The 16,959-nt window shown below is 40.5% G+C and overlaps 2 protein-coding genes and 1 non-coding gene across 7 annotated transcripts in view; 2 read left to right on the top strand and 1 right to left on the bottom strand.

The window, feature by feature from the left end:
* Window positions 1-2,344: 2,344 nt before the first annotated feature.
* Window positions 2,345-6,665, top strand: RPS3A (ribosomal protein S3A). Its single transcript, XM_053403138.1, has 6 exons — window positions 2,345-2,472; window positions 3,507-3,610; window positions 4,011-4,198; window positions 4,989-5,197; window positions 6,094-6,203; window positions 6,503-6,665. The coding sequence occupies exons 1-6, from the start codon at window positions 2,411-2,413 to the stop codon at window positions 6,622-6,624; spliced, it is 795 nt and encodes a 264-aa protein (XP_053259113.1). The 5' UTR covers window positions 2,345-2,410; the 3' UTR covers window positions 6,625-6,665.
* On the top strand, window positions 6,260-6,326 carry LOC128421563 (small nucleolar RNA SNORD73). Its single transcript, XR_008332345.1, has one exon. It is a non-coding gene; the product is annotated as a small nucleolar RNA SNORD73 (small nucleolar RNA).
* Window positions 6,666-9,895: 3,230 nt separating the features above from the next.
* Window positions 9,896-16,959, bottom strand: part of SH3D19 (SH3 domain containing 19) — a 66,013-nt gene continuing 58,949 nt past the window's right edge. For all 5 annotated transcript variants that reach the window (XM_053403129.1, XM_053403128.1, XM_053403127.1 and 2 more), the window contains 5 exons: window positions 16,637-16,824; window positions 16,339-16,382; window positions 14,883-15,069; window positions 13,492-13,589; window positions 9,896-12,597 (listed from right to left, as the gene is read on the bottom strand). In XM_053403129.1, the coding sequence (XP_053259104.1) occupies window positions 12,481-12,597; window positions 13,492-13,589; window positions 14,883-15,069; window positions 16,339-16,382; window positions 16,637-16,824 (634 nt within the window). In that variant the 3' untranslated portion in view covers window positions 9,896-12,480. The remainder of the gene's footprint in view (window positions 12,598-13,491; window positions 13,590-14,882; window positions 15,070-16,338; window positions 16,383-16,636; window positions 16,825-16,959) is intronic.

The following is a 16,959-nucleotide window of genomic DNA, read 5'->3' as shown; positions in this document are numbered from 1 at the left end:
TTTGGGCGGTCACAGACCAGACCCAGGCACTTTTAGAGGAAATCGATTTCCTAAATCCATTTCCATCAGGGTCTAGGCCCATTTTTGGCACAGAAGCTGTTTTGGTCATCCTGTATGATAACCTCTGCTGGGAGAGAGACAGAGGAAATGTGTCCCTGTTAATTGTCCGCGATGGGTTTCAATACCATCAGCCATGGTATCCTTCTGGAGCAGCTATCTGAGTTAGGGATGGGCGGCCCCACTTTGCAGTGGTTCAACTCCTACTTAGATGGTTGTTTCCAGAGAGTGATGCTTGGGAAGTGCTTGGGGAGTGCTCTTTGGCCCTGTGGAACCATCAATGTGGAGTTCTTCAGGGTTCAGCTTTATCCTCTATGCTGTTTAGCATCTACATGAAACAGCTGAATGCGGTTATCTAGAGTTTTAGAGTATGCTGTCAGCAATATGCCCACGACACACAGCTCTACTTCTCGTTTACATCTGGAGGTCTGAAGATGTTTCGGAAACTTCAGCTGATGCAGAATTTGGTGGCAAGGTTGCTCAACAGGGAAAGATCATTTTAGCATATTATACTGGTCCTGAACTGACTGCACCAGTTGCCAATTAGTGTCTGGGCCCAGTTCAAAGTGCTGGTTAAACAACTTACAACTGCAATACCTCAAGGACAAACCTCTCCCCATATGAACTGACCTGGGCCCTGCAGTCATCATTTGAGGTCCTTCTATTTGCTTCCTCTACAAGGGGTTTGGAAGATGGCAACATGAGAACAGGCCTTTTCTGTGGTGGCTCTGTTTGTGGAATGCTCTTCCCAGGGAGGCTTTCCTGGCGCCTTCATTACATATTTTTAGGCGCCAGGTTTCTCTTCAATCAGAGAATGATGTCTGGCTGATCAACAATCTATTTTTTTTTATATAAAAAAACCCCAACACTATTGGTTAGTTTTTGTTTGATTATGTATTTTGTATACTCACTTTGTATTTTACTGTTGTGAACTTTTCTGGGGTCTTTGGCCAGCTGAAGGGCAGCATACAAATTTAATAAATAATAGTAATGAAATTAAGACCTATTATCTCGTTAGGAAAAAAAGTCGGAGGAAATGATGTAGTTCCCTTAAGTGTCATTTCTCTTGATTTTTTTAGTTAGAGTAATTTTTTGTAGGTTTGCAAGATTCTCCTCACCCTCCACAAAGCATGTGAAGCGGGGAACTTTCTGTACTTGCTTTTCATGTTATAGTAAAGGTAAAGGGTACAGGGACCCCTGACCATTAGGTCCAGTCGTGGCCGACTCTGGGGTTGCGGCGCTCATCTCGCTTTACTGGCCGAGGGAGCCGGCGTACAGCTTCCGGGTCATGTGGCCAGCATGACTAAGCCGCTTCTGGCGAACCAGAGAAGTGCATGGAAACGCTGTTTACCTTCCCGCCGGAGCGGTACCTATTTATCTACTTGCACTTTGGTGTGCTTTTGAACTGCTAGGTTGGCAGGAGCAGGGACCGAGCAACAGGAGCTCACCCTGTCATGGGGATTCGAACCGTCGACCTTCTGATAGAACCCTGGAAATCAGGATTCTGCATCATCCACCGAGTCAGCATTCCCACTTCAGACAGCAGCCCACCAACTAGTGGAGGAGCAAGCATATTCCTCTTCCCTGCTTCCTCCTGCATGTAAACCCTCAATATAAATTCTTCACGAGGGCTTCTGAGGAGCTCAGATTCTAACGACTACTGTAATAACTATCACTATCCAGGCTTGGCTGACAATGTTCAGCCTTCCCTACTTCATCATGCTAATGTCCAGCCGCTCTTACTTTAACCTCCACTCTGTGCAACTCAAAAACAAAGTATTCAGCTTTGAACACATGCGAATATTAACGTACATGCCCCTTTTCCTTTGTTATAGCCAAGTTTCTGGCATTTTGCTTTGTTGTTAAAAGCAACAATAAAATACCTTGTGAGAATAATCGAAAGTAGCATTGTGCCATAAAAGCCGCTGACTGTACTAACGAACTTCCCGTGGTGGGCTGTATTGTTTTATAAGAATCTCCTGGTTTTTGCTGGAAAGGAGTTCTGCGAAGAAGCAACTTCGCGGGAGAGATACGGTTTTTTTTATGGGTGTCGCGTGCATTTACCAGGGATAAATCCTTGAGGAATTTCAGCCTGTACCACGTGGAAAAGACATTGCTGATTCAACAAGGGAAAAGGCGTCCAGGACGTACTTCCTTAACTCGGCTGAGAGCGCAAAACAGACAACCTACCGCCAGAGGCCGCTGTGACTTCCCGCCGCATGCTGGCTCCTCCGAGACCCTCCGTTTCTCGCGATACGCGCAGAAAGCAGCATTAGATCTCGCGCGAGCCCGGTTCTCGTATAATCTCGCGTGGCGTTGAGTTTCCGGCCTCTTTTTCTCCCGGCGCGGCACTATGGCGGTTGGCAAGAACAAGCGCCTCACCAAAGGAGGCAAGAAAGGCGCCAAGAAGAAAGTGTAAGTCAGGCCGGGGCAGAAGCTTCGGGGTAGCCGGAGCGCGGCCGAGGGGGGGTCGCGGCCCGCAAACGTCGGATGCCTCCGATGTTGGTCGGATTGAGGAGAGTAGTGGTGGGTGTAGGGAAAGCGCTGCTGACATGGCGGCTCTCTAAGGGAAGCGGGCGGGCCGGGGAGCGCGCGGGAATCGTTCTAGAACGGGCACGTGCGAGTTCCCCAGGGGCGGGTAGGGGCAGGGCTGCAGATCTCGTGCCTGGAGCCCCGAATTTGGGGGCCTGAGTTGGGGGGCGCCGTCCAGCCTTTCCCTCCATTGCAGGGCTTATGGGGCTTGAAATTTGTCGACTCCTACAGTGGCCTTTTCGTACAGCTGCCCTTCTCAGAGAGAGGGGCAGGGAGGCTATTCAGGCTGCTGAAGAAAGGTGGAAAATCTAAGGGTCTTTCCCTTCTAGGCTTAGTAATTGTCGGGCCTAGTTCAGCGTGCACCCTGCTATAAGCAGAGCTTTGGAATAAAATGGGGAGTTTCGAAGAACCGTCATGTACTAGCGATCATCTTGCCTGGTGGCTCCAAAGCTCTCAGGTAGCGTAGTTCAGGGATGTAAAGTGCCAGTTGACTAACGCTGCTAACCTCACCTGACTTTTCCTTGAATTGAGCTTACTTTTGGGTAGACACGCTTAGGACTGTGCTGTAAATTAAGCACCGTTTACGCCTTTCTTGATATAACACAGAAGGATGAAAAGCAGGCCCAGTGCATGCAGTGTAGATGGGTGAAAACTGCATAAAATATTAACTTTGGTGTTTTGTTGGGATATCAAGGGAGTCACATGCAGAAGGCCCAGGCTTGGTTGTGAGATTTCCAGGCAGGGCTGGTGAAGACTTCACTGAAACCCTGGAGATGTGTTGCCAAGTATAGATAATGCTAGATGGACCCAGAAATCTTTATTCTGTATAAGACATCTATCTTCCTGTATTCCAAGTGTTTCTGGAATTATAGGAAGTTGCAGGTCTGACAAAGCTTTTCTCTTTTCCTGGAAATCAGGGTTGATCCCTTTTCAAAGAAGGACTGGTATGATGTCAAGGCCCCAGCAATGTTCAATATTCGAAACATTGGGAAGACATTGGTCACCAGGACTCAGGGAACAAGTAAGTTACTTAGATAGAAAACTGCTACATAATTTTTTTAAAAAAATTATTCTAAGGCTTGCTAGGTAAAAATATGCTGAGCTGATAGGTGCTGCTACTTATTTATAAACTAATTGTTGTATGTGTCATGTTTCAACTCTAAAAGCAAGGCCTCAAACCTTCTAATTTTAACTGCAGAGATGTTGAATTGTTATCTGCCTTGGGAGTTTTGTGAAACGCAAAGCAAAAGAATTCAAAATTTCTTGAAAGTGGCTATAGGGCAGTTTGTTTGGAAAGTTTGCACTCCTGTGCATATTCCCTGGAGGAAATAAATTGGCAAAACACTTTTGTTTCTAGCTATTACATTAACAGTTTATTATGAGTCTGCATGAAACACATTAACATTATTTTGTGTTCTTAGAAATTGCCTCAGATGGACTTAAGGGCCGAGTATTTGAAGTAAGTCTTGCTGACCTGCAGAATGACGAAGTTGCCTTCCGTAAATTCAAACTGATTACAGAAGATGTGCAAGGGAAAAACTGTCTGACAAACTTTCATGGAATGGATCTCACACGTGACAAAATGTGTTCGATGGTCAAAAAATGGCAGGTTAGTAATATTTGCATGTAATTGTGCTAATCTGTAAATGCTGCACTTCATTGCTGTTGCAGGGTGGTGGAAATCTTAGGTACTGGATAATCCTCTCTTAGCGGCACAGGATCAAATTGCCCCATTGTTGGATTCAGTTCTACCCTCTCACATTGAATATTCTCCTCACAGTCATCTTCAAGGGGAGAAAACCGGTTTTTTGTTGGAACTATAAAAGCAGATTTGTTTTAAAAAGTCCGACTGGATAGTGAATGAAGATTTCACAGCATACCCACAGTGCCAAATTCATATTTGAAATTTTATAATCATGAAAGATTGCTAGCTAACTGGGCAACATTCGAAATTTGCCAGCCACATCTTGCACCTGGCTATTGGCCTCTTGCAACCAAGTGAAGGTGCCTGATGTTTCCACCATCTAGAGGTGCATGCCTGGGGATCTATGGAACTTGACTTTTCGCACACTAGCAATACATCCTGTAGAATTCTGTCAGTTATATTTTATCTGCACAATCAGAATGAATTTCAAGAATCAAAGTTGTCTTGAAAAATGCGACCTTTGAGCTGTCTGGATCAAAAATGAAAACCAGGCATTCTGTTTCTAACGCGGTAACTGGATATGGGGGTGTTGATTTGTAGATGTGGCTGCTTGGATGACTGTGTTGATATAATCCTTCCTTTGTTGCACTGAGCATTGAATACCTGGTCTTTTTGCTTGGTTCAAGATTTATAGTAGACACTTTTACTCAAGTACATTATTTTGGTATATTGAACAACTGTTAATTTTTTCCAGACAATGATTGAGGCCCATGTGGATGTAAAAACTACAGATGGATATCTTCTGCGCCTTTTCTGTGTTGGCTTCACCAAGAAGCGAACTAACCAGATTCGCAAGACTTCCTACGCCCAACACCAGCAAGTCCGCCAAATCCGCAAGAAGATGGTGGAAATCATGACACGAGAAGTGCAGACAAATGACCTGAAAGAAGTTGTCAATAAACTGTAGGTTAAAATTTGTGTCCCATGTTTAGGAAGGCAGTTTTTATTCCATCTAGCTTTAATTTTCATAGCAGTGTATATAAATATTCCAGCAGATTTTAGCTGTTCTAGGCCAACCGTTAACACCCATTTCCATACAGCACGGTCCTGTCAGCTTCAGTTTATGGTGGGAGAGTTGTTCTGTCAGCCCCTCTGTATTACAAAAACAATATTCTTAGTACTCATTCGTTGTATCTTAATACTTGTTTTAGCCAAATAATTTATCCAATTTTATCCAAAATTTTCCAAATTTTAGGCAAATATATTGAATTCTCTTGAATTGTTTGCTAGTCACATGTAGCAATCTCATCATGTGTTTGTGATGGGGTTTCTGTGAGACAGGCATCATAAAATTCCTTACTAGATTTACCCTGTTGTGGAGGTATGTTACAGTGTGACTTTCCTCCTTGAGATCTTTCTGACAAATTCATGGGGCATAATTCTGCCAACGTGCCAATCAGGATGGTTATGCACTGCCTCTATAATCAGAGGCAGTATGGTTTCTTCAGAGTGGGAGAGTGCTACTTTGCTCATGTCCTGCTTATTAGTTTCCCATAATCATTTGGTTGGCTACTGTGGACATTTGGTCTAGCATTTTAAGTTTTTGGCTCAAATGTGGAGTCACAGGTTCAGTTGCAATCCTTTTTTTATCATTGTGGTGCACAGTCAGTGGAGGAGAACTGTCATCTCCATTCAGGCTCCAGCAATAATGGCTGCTTTCTGGGATATGTAATGGTACTACTTTTGGGGGGATATGTAATGGTACTACCAAAAACAGTGGTACTACTTTTGGGGGGGTTTCAATACTGTGATTCTTAATTTGAACATAAGAAGTCAAACTTTATTTCCTTCCATTCTAGCATCCCAGACAGCATTGGGAAAGACATAGAAAAAGCGTGTCAGTCCATCTATCCCCTTCATGATGTCTATGTTCGTAAAGTCAAGATGCTTAAGAAGCCCAAGTTTGAATGTAAGCATTTTGGTATCTTATCTAAATTATATTTTTTGCTATATTCATTGGTTGGGAATGAATGATGACAATTTGTTTCGGTCCCAGATGAAACAGTGATTACTATTTTCAAATTCTGACATTCCCATAAATCATAAAAGGTTAAGTCTTGATTGTTTTCAAAAAGTGTATTGAGCAGCCAATCAATTTAATTTTAAACATGGCTTCATTCTTTAGAAGCACTTTGTTAACTTTAAATGTAGAATCTTAGCATAAAATTGCCTCTGTGTTAATTCAAACTGTTGCATTATTATTTGCAGTGGGCAAGCTGATGGAGCTGCATGGTGAAGGTGGTGGTGCTGGAAAGCCATCAGGTGATGAAACTGGTGCCAAGGTAGAGCGAGCTGATGGGTATGAGCCCCCTGTGCAAGAGTCTGTCTAAAATCAGATACAAAAATAAAAAAAGATTTAATATAAATGGCATGGTTATGGGCTTTGTGTCTTTTTCTTTTTTATAAACACAATTGGCCATTATACTTCAAGGTATAGAAGTGCAGATATTAGAGTGATTTGTAGTTAGGAGTAGTTGAACAAAGTGACTATGGTTGAAAAAGATAATTAAAGCCACTTGAAGAAAAATGCTTGTATTCAGTGTTTGCTTCTCTATCTAGAAAGCATGTTGTCAATTAATACTTGAGACATTGAAGATTCTAAAGGCAGTAAGTTGAGTTGTAGTTCCCATTGAACTTAGTTTAGTCTGGATCAACCAAACTAGTTGGTAAGAAAATAGGGACGTTAACAAGTTGAATTGTGAACTGTCAATCAAATGGTGATATAAAGGGTTGCAGTGTAAAGAACCAGTGTGCAATTTCTACTTACTATTTGATGTATTGAAATTCCTACCCTACACCTTGGGCAAATAGTCTACGAATCAAGCCACTTTCAGCAAAATAAACTTTCAGAAATTATTATTAGTATTGTTAATACCCTACTCATCTGACTGGGTTGCCCCAGGCAATCTGGGTGGCTTCAAACATAATATATAAAGGTTGAGCTCAGGTACTAACTGTCAATTACTCTTCAAGTGTTTTTGCTTGGTATCTACACGGAGAGGCAGACATTCCGTCTCTTGTATGAAAGCATATTAAGTTTTTTGCAACAAAAGGGCATGTTGGCTTTGTGCCGAAAGATTTAGGATTGTGCTCCTAGGTTTATTAAAACCAGTTTTACTGAAGCACAGTTAAATACTTGTTTTTTTCAGAAGCATGACTATTAACATTAGAAATTTTTTAATTGGAAACTTTGTTGGTTTAATAATAGTATAAATCAAGCATGTCCAAAGTCCGTTTCGGGGACCTAATCTGGCCCGCTGGTTGGTTTAATCCGGCCCCTGTGGCAGTTTATTTCCTGGGGTAAAATCCTAAAAAAATCTCAAAGGCTTCAATCCTAAAAGAAGTTCAGCACTCCAACCCCCACGCCCCTTCACTTCATCACATGTGGCCCTCTTTGAAAAAAGTTTGGACACCACTGGTATAAATAAACCCACTCTTAATACTATGACACTTGAGACCGAGCCCACTGAAAGAGCTTTAATCGCCACTTCCTTTATCTAAGGCTGCATCTTACGCATATTTACTCAGAAACAATTTTTGAATTCAAATTTTATTTTTGAATATATGCAAGAGATTATGCATAACAAGTAAGTATCTTGAAATTTACAGAAGAAGAAACTGGTTGGGAAATGTTGGTATTGTTTAGTAGGCACATTATTGTGATGACAGAGTAGGTATTTGGACAACATAAAATAGAAGTAAAAGATAATCCATATTTGCTTGCTTGGTAATCTTGTTAAGTATAAGATTGTGTCTCATGGTCAGAGCCAGGCAGAGGCCTGGGCCAGGTAGATAATGTGCCCCCCCCCCCCGTTTTTTTACTCTGGAGATAACTGAAGTCTTATAAATAAGCAAGTATATAAATAATTGTGGATATGCTGACTGAGGCCCTCTTTGGAATTGGAGGCCCGGGCCAAGTGGCCCATATGGCCCCCCCTCTGTCTGGGCCTGCTCATGGTTTCCATAGAGTTCTCAAATGGCCATGCCTAGCTTGTTTCTGGGTTTGGAAAACACAGTAAATCTTGTTGGTTTTTATGGAGCAAGCAGGAAACTTTAAACTCTGTAAATAAGGCCTTCATCCTAGCAGCTTCTGCACCACATTAGCTGAACTTACGATTACTTGTGCCTGGATAGCTCAGTTGGCTAGAACTTGGTGCTGGTAACGCCAAGGTTGCAGGTTTGTTCCCCGTATGGGACAGCTGCATATTCCTGCACTCCAGGGGGTTGGACTAGATGATCCTCATGGTCCCTTTCAGCCTTACAAATCTATGAAACCAAACTTCGCATGATGCTCACCATGTCCAGTCAGATGTTTCACTTTACACCATTTCAGTCAAACAGAAGAGTTTATTGGTTAAACAAACATGGGGTACCATAAAGTGGAGGGGGACTACACTGAATGTCCAGAGGTAATGTGGCTTTTGTAAGCAGATTTTGTAAGTTTAAAAATCCCTGCAGGTTTAAAATAAACTCATACGTTAACAGTCCCTGGTTTACATTTATGATTGCATATATATTTTAGACTAATTTGCCCTATCCTGCTTTCCCACGGAATGGTATGCTGTGGAGTTTAGATCATTATCTAAAATACTTCATAGTCTCATTCTGGAAAGTGATGTCAACTAGTCATGCATTTAATTTTTAATGAGTATTTTTCAAGTTTCAATCATTAAAGCTGTATTATGACCCTCTTAGATGGCACTGTTGGGACGAGATTGTTGCATTTGGCAATCTTGGTATGCAGAACAATGAGAATAAAAGAACGCTCAGCCAGTTGCCTATTTAAATTAATGAGATGCTAATAGATATAATACCCATTTAGGAAAAAGCAATTAATGCATTTTCATTAAAGAGGCCAAAAAAGTCAGCAATTCCCAACTGCCTTAATACTTAAATCTCTATTTGTTGGCAATATTTCTTTGAAATCATTAGAAAAGCAGGCATTTTCAACAAATAAGTAAACATTACCCTGAATCTGGAATTGATTTTCAGTGGGCACTTCAAGTGACCTTCAGCAACTTAGCTAGTAACTGCACAGGATACAGCTTTGATAGAATGAGAATCTGCTAATGGCTGTTATAAGACAGCCAGGGCTATATGGTGAAAAAGGTGGCTTTTGCATAGGACATATACTGCTCTGCTAAAGTATGAAAGCAACTAAGAATCCAGATGGGCGGGGTATAAATAATAAAATTTTTGTTATTAGAGAATCCATAATAGCTGGATGAAAAGGCTGGTACAGTGGTACCTCAGTTTACAAACTTAATCTGTTCCGGAAGTCCATTCTTAAACCAAAACAGTTTTTAAGCTGAGATGTGCTTTCCCTAATGAGGCCTCCTGCTGCCGGTGTCCTTCCACCGTTCGGATTACCTCTTGGACCGAGGTAAAGTTCGCAAACCGGGACACTGCTTCTGGTTTTGTGGAGTTCGTAAACCGAATCGTTCGTAAACAGGCCTGTTCTTAAACTGAGGTACAACTGTATTGTCTTCATACTAACAAAGCCCCATATACTGTTTTGTTGTGAGAATTCATATAGTAGTCCATATACATTTTGCACTGAAAGCAAGTTGGGCGAGTATGTATGACTCATCTATGAAAAGGCACAGAGGAAGTTTGTTCTTATAAAGATTAGATAACCAAAATTTTCTTTAAGTACACCTTTTAGGTAGCATACATAAAACTTTCCATGAGATGGAAAGTGGTCAATCATGACATATTAGGTACAATTAAACAATCTTGCCTACCTTACCTTTCTTAGTACAGTGCTAAGCCTACTTCTCTATCGGAATGAACAGTTCTTCAGCTTACTGCGTTATTCAAGGGAAGGAGGAAGAAATTTACAGTAATCTGAATACAGCATGGGGTTTCTCCAGACCTGTTCATCTAATATCAACAAGGTTTACTATCCTGGGTCCAGGGACAGTCCTGTGTAAAAATAACCAGTTGACATTTGGCTTGTTTTTAAAGGGGAACTTTGAAATGGATTAGGAGATAAAATTTAGAGAAAGTCACTTACAAAGTCAATTTGAGTAAGTTCTTGATCAGCATTAGTCACCTCAGTCTTCAACTGACCAGATTGCAAAAGATTTGCAATTAAAAGCAACCTGTAGCTGCTTGAAGCTTTCTGTATACTTGGATATGAAGCAAGCCTCCTGCAGTTCCAGGTACTGTTAATTCTGTTTCATATTGTTCAGAGGAGGGTATTTGTAATTTCAGTATCCTCATGTTTAACATAGTTTTGGTTTTAAAATTTGAAGCTAAATATAGCAAGGATCTGAAGAAGACTGGGTATGTACTGCCCATGCAGAAATAAATTATTTGTACCTGTCATACAACTACCCAATTGGCTGGAAGAAAGTGAAGACATTAATTTATGTAGAACTCAACTTGTTATGAGCAAGATGTTATGAAAAAGTAGTCAAAAGTTCTAGTCAGTCTCTGAAAAACATTGTTAAAATTCAAATGCCTAGTACCTGCTCTGGATGCAATTGGAAGATTCCTTCTTTTGAAGATACAATTTTGGAGTGTCAGTGAACGGCCCAGGGAAAGACTTAGGATGGTTGACTTGACTTAAATCTTTATGTAATTGCTTTTGCAGTTTCACGGTTTCTTGATCAGTTTAGATTCAGTCTAGTTGCCTGTGGCTTAATCAGATTTTTAATGTATATGCATAAAGTGCTGTTTCCTACACTAACGTGTGTGTGTGTGTGTGTGTGTGTGTGTGTGTGTGTGTGTAATGAAAATTATTCAGCACAGACCTGCATTACAGGTGTAGGGTAAGTATAATACAGCCACCGAAATGCTATTTTTCCTTTATCATCTTAACTAGATTCATCTTAGAACTCTGAAAAAGGCAGGCAAGAACAAACCAGCATGCAGCTTAGATGTAAGTTACACACTTTTTAGAGACACACAGGAAGACAAAATCCATGGGCAGCAATACAGATTTTTGACAAAACTATGGTATGTCTAACTTGTTATAAAGAAGCGGTCATATAGGGTGGTATCCAACTAAGCCATAGTGTAGACTCAATGAAGTAAGTCATTGATTTCTGCAGATCTGCTATGAGTATGCCTTAGTTGGATGTCACCTATAGCGAGGCATATTTTCACTTGCAACATTATTTCAAACACAAAAGTACTCTTAGTTCAAGAAAATATGGTGAAAAGATGACAAGGGAAGTCAGCAAAAGGTTTAAAAAATTGAATACAATATGAAAGAATGAAGGGTATAAAGCACCAGGTTGAATTGAAGGCAGCATTCTGAATAGGAGAACCTTTTATACTGTAATTACTAGATAATGAGCCACTTGTCTGCATTATTTAGTGGTGAAGCATGTGCCCTGCACACATACAGTTTTGGATTCAGTCCTTTATATGACCAATTAAAGATCAGATAGCAACCAAGAAACTACTGCTTGAACCTATGTAGAGCCACTGGCAGTCAGAGTAGATAGTACTAGGCTAAATAGAACAATGGTATGGGTTGGTATAAGAACCTTCATCAGCTCATACAACTGAGTGACCTTCTAGACCAGTGTTTCCTCAAACTTGGGTTTCCAGCTGTTGTTGGACTACATCATCCCTAGCTAGCAGGACCAGTGGTGAGGTCCAACAACAGCTGGAAACCCAAGCTTGAGAAACACTGTTCTAGAATCGTGTTTCATGATATTTTATTCCTTTAACACTAAGTGATGGAGTAAGCAATAAGTAGTTTAACATGGTTTCTGAAACAAAAAACCCAACCCACCAAACCCTGTACCTTACAGTGATCAGACTGTACATCAGGGCTAATGTTTTCACACAGTGGCTATTTAGTGTTTACTGATTTAAGTATAGTATAGCATTGGAAAGGAAGAATGCAGCTTGAATATTTAGCTGCATTTGCTAAAATGCAAGTTGCCAACAGTCAAGTATTGTACCAAATTCCGTTTCTTGGAAGAGTGAGTGAGCAAGACTTCTAAATAAGTGTAAACGTGAAACAAAATATTGTATAGTCTACAAAATATTGTATATTCTAGTATACCTTTATAAAAATAGTGCAAAAATGCATTTGATAGTCAAAGAGTAGATCATATGATCATAGAGGGCAACCTTTGCTGCCTGCAGTAATGTGCTTTTGTGCTAGTAAGGTATTTGCTTGTATAGGCTTCTGTAGGCAGATGGTCCAAAACTAGGTTTTATCTTCAGGAGGGATGTATAATCTGGACAAAGTTTTTGGGGAATATTCCAGTTTTGCCATGTAGCTCTCCAGTCATCCATTCTTCATCTACAGACTCCAGTTCAGTTAGGATATCACCAACCTGATGGAATAGTTAGAGTAAATATAAATCTGGAAGGGTGTCATTTTTTCAGTATTGTCAAGTTCCCATAGATGGTCTTCTAGTGGCATTCTGCTGAAGTTCTATATTCGCTTGCCATTCCTTTAGGTTGGATGAAATGAATCTTACTGCACAAAATAAAGACTTTCCTTGACTAGCCAAATTGCAGGTTGTATTTTGTTTGCCAATATGTTCTTTGTCAGCTGAGAGGTAGCTGATTGTGGCACCAATTTCAACAGCACCTCACTCTTATCTTGGTTGTCACCTCACTCTCATTTTCAGTTGTATTCAGCATACTATAGGAACTGCCTTGATCATCAGTATACAGTATCTAGCTTAGCATTGTGTACATTGATTAGCTGAGGTGCTCTAGGGTTTCAAACGACCCAACCCTATTAAGATATGCTAGGGACTAAATCTGAGGCTTCCTGTCTCCATGCACACTTAAGTTTATGTCCCTTACCCCACTGGCCACTGGATCAGTTTAGGGAGGCCCAAACATTTAAGCAATAAACAGCAAGTATATGACCTCATATTTTAGGGGCTGTAGCTTAGTGGTTGAAAATAACCTTGGTTCAATCCCTGGGGTCAAGATGGGGACGGGAAAGACTGAAACCTTAAGAGAGCAGCTTTCAGCTATGGTTGTCAATACTAAGCTAGCTAGACCAATAGTCTGACTCAGTCTTAAGTCAGCTCCTTGGCTCCGATGTAACAATACTTCAAAAGTAGCTCTATCAAGTGAAGAATTGTTCTAAATATACTTATTCAACTTATCAACTGAAAAAGATGCAGATCAATATTTTTAAGAGTTACACAGTGCCACCTTTAGCACTGCAGTGTGGCAAATAAACAAAATGGATGGGTTTAAAAAGATACCTTGAAGGAGAGTTCATCTACGTTCTCAGCATGGAAGTCATATAAAGCCTTGGCTTTTTGTTTCTTAGTACCTGGAGGCTGTGATGACTGTGTTCCTCCTGTAAAACAGAATGATAGTATTATTCTTTCATCGCAAAAATGGCAATTGTACTATACTGTTTCCCATTAGCTACCATATTTCTTACTTTTGTCTAAAATTTGATTCAGTGGAAAGGGAGAGGAGAGCAGGATGCATATTGTATACCTAAGAAAAAAGTTTGTTCCCCATCTTTTTTCCAAGCAGAAACACAAGTATGAGTGGGAGTTTTGGAAACTGTTCAGGGTTTCTAAAAGCACGGAGTTAGTTGAAGTCAAGTTGAGGTATTGTGTGAGGTTAGGAACCACTCTTTCCCTGTTGCCCCCTAGCTGAAGAGACGTGAGCATGATAGTACCCAAAACATTATTGAGATAATGCCAAACCTGTGGCCTATGTCAGTGCTATTGCACCAGTAACTGGCACTGTCCCAAGACACTCAAACAGCAGGTTAGTGGGATTTTTATAAGCACAACAGGTTGGGACTGCGCTGCTTGTATCCCACATGATGCTGCAGCTTTAGGATCTGGGTACCAAAAATACCATGGAATTTATGACAATTGTACATCACCAAGGTACACTCTTCATCCATCTCTGTCAATTTAGTGAGTTGCTTTCTCTGTCTAAACAAATGTTTTCCCTTAAGAGTTCATTGTTTTTCCTTTCTTTTTTGCGATACTAAACCCTGCGTGTGAGAGTGATGATTTATTTAGAAATGTAACCAAGCCTCTCCCAGGGATGGACTAATTGTTAGATCCATGGCAGAATGTGTCACGCTTCAAGGACCAACTGAGGCTGTCTGCTCGTCTAATCGCTACCATAATAAGCATATCTGCAAACTCACTGCAACGAAGCGCATTTGAGTGTTGGGAAACTGCCTTCCATTTTGAAGGAACTACCTAAAGTGTGGCATCTGCATAGAGATCTAGAACAGCACAAAGTGTGGCAATTGGCAGTATTTATTTATAAATTAATTCAAAGAGATTTCATCTGCCCTGGAAGCACTGGAGCTTCCGCATCAAAATTTTCAAGGGCAGCATCTTGATGAAGAAAGCTGATTGGCAGCAAACTGCATCATGTAGAATGGGCATTTCAGGAAATGTATTTGTGCAACCTGCCATGTGTCCATCTATCGTAATGGATCATGCAAATTACCGATGTCCTGAAGCCCCTTTCCACGTACCCACTAAGACATCAAAGGCCTAAAAGAACTATAAGCCCTTCATGTTTGAATCCACTTCATACATTTCTGAAAACCTTAAAAGTTTATACAGAACTAGATCAAGAAACTCCCATTTTCCATTCCATTCAGCACTACCTGAGCAAACATGAACAAACACTGCAGGGAAAATTCCTTCCTTTCCATTCAGTCTCCCTCTGTACCACTCTGAGTCCAAGTGTTCCAATATCAAGATGCGATCTCCCCTTTTAAAAGACAAGTCTTCCTGCGTTTCTGCTGTAAAATCATGGAGTGCATCACACCACTGTCCGGCACATCCTTCCAGCTGCAAAAATGGAAGAGAGAACTTTTCTATTACTGTATGGAAAGCAACCCAGCCCCCATTACTTATGTACATAATATTTAATAGGCTTAAAGCAGATTACTGGTGAAAAAAGCTTTATATCAATCCTGGCCTGTGAAGCACAAAGAAAAGATAGCATATCTTTCGGCTCAGTTTAAGTAGCTTATTTCCCTGTGCACTCCTTACACTTAAAGGCAGAAGGTAATGTGGCGTTCTAAGTACACACATCTTATTTCATTGACTTTCATGGAGAAAGCGGAAGCCCAATGAGTACAAAAATATAACTGCTTTCCAACCCAGACCCCTGGGCACGCAACAGCAAGAGGAAACTCTGAAATGAATGGGCTTCCTGCTCTTCCTTCTCTTGACTCCATTTTCCTGTTATGATAGCATCTGAAGATGTTGGCCATATTTGAGAATATATCACTGCAGGTTTTTAATCCTAAACATATATGCCAAAAGAAAGAGCTGTTCAATTTGGTGTGCTTTACTTATAAATGAGCATGTTTAGGATGAATCTATGAAGAAGTGCCTAGGAATAATAATGCTTTCTATTTTGCAAAATATGGTAATAAGGGTTCCCCAGCCCCTAAAATAACATTTTGTTCATTTGATAAAAGTTATTATTAATGGTATTTTTTATTTAGAAGCCAAGCTCTCAGTTCTTTTCATTTTATATTAATTGTCCCGTGCTTCTGTGCAGCCATAAATTCTCAGCTGTCACCAATGAGAGACTGCTTTTTACTCATCTCTGCAAGCACACCTAGGGCATCTTTATCAGTATCAGAAACAAAAATCTAATTACCAGTGAAAACCAAGAGCAAATTAAGCAACTCAAAGAATGGTTGGCGGAACAAAGGTATTTTAAAATAAACCAGAAAAAAATGTTTGGATTTTTCTTGCTAATTGCAAATCTGTTATTTCCTTGAAATTTGTATAATTTAAAACTTTCTAAGCAATTGGACTGAATCAGTCAGGAGTTATGGGGGGTGGGGGGGTTTCCCTATGTCCCTCATCACTTTTCACATTGCTTCAAGCCCCATTTCACCACCTCCATTCCACATCTGTACTAGGGCATTTTATTTCCCTTCCACTTTCAGCGATCCTACCCTCTGCTTCTGTTCAGGGTGTGAAAACCGGATTCCATCCATGTTAATTAAAGGTATACCTAATGGCATATTTACCAAACATATGTGAATAGCAGAAACTATAGTATCTACTGCTAGCGTGAGACAATGTTAAATGGATTACCTGTGACACAGACACAGAATTCTTATTCAGTGATGTTCCACCATCTACATAAGAGGATGATAAAGGGAATTATTATTTATCGCTTATAAATCACCTAAACTTTTCTAAGCCCTATAAAGAGATTAAGAGTTAAGGCAGTACCTGCTTCCAAGATTTGAATCTGTATATGTTCCCCTGGCTGAGTCAGGATGGGGGAGTTATGCCTTGGCTCAACTAAGAAAGCCAAATCCAGCATCTCTCATCTCAGTGAACCTTGGGTTTGGACTGTAATGTTACTCACAATTGCTTTCTGTATTACCTGGTGCAGGGAGATCTTCAATAATTTCTACGAAGTTCAAGGGGAAAATTCCAGATGTGCCTCTCAGCTCTCCTCTAGCCCATTCTTCATTGACATATTCCTTCAAAGTAATAATTTCACCTTCCGAAAAGCTTAATTCATCTTTCTGATCTCCAATGTATTCAAATCGAGCTATACATCTAGGGACTCTAAAATAACAAAGATAACAAAACAAAGCTCAAAGGAACAGCAGTAATAGCTCTCCCCTCCCCAACTCTTGCTCCAAACCATCAACCACATTAAGAATGGAGCAACAGCTTTATTCTAAATGAGCCCCCTTCATC

This window comes from Podarcis raffonei, chromosome 9 (genome assembly GCF_027172205.1).
Source record: "Podarcis raffonei isolate rPodRaf1 chromosome 9, rPodRaf1.pri, whole genome shotgun sequence".
Classification (NCBI taxonomy): Eukaryota; Metazoa; Chordata; class Lepidosauria; order Squamata; family Lacertidae; genus Podarcis; species Podarcis raffonei.
This window is presented reverse-complemented; position numbering and strand designations above follow the sequence as displayed.

Coding starts and splice junctions, on each gene's coding strand:
- RPS3A (XM_053403138.1), top strand. CDS start 2,411: ATGGCGGTTGGCAAGAACAAGCGCCTCACCAAAGGAGGCAAGAAAGGC. Junction 3,611..4,010: donor CACCAGGACTCAGGGAACAA/GTAAGTTACTTA, acceptor TTGTGTTCTTAG/AAATTGCCTCAGATGGACTT. Junction 5,198..6,093: donor AAAGAAGTTGTCAATAAACT/GTAGGTTAAAAT, acceptor CTTCCATTCTAG/CATCCCAGACAGCATTGGGA.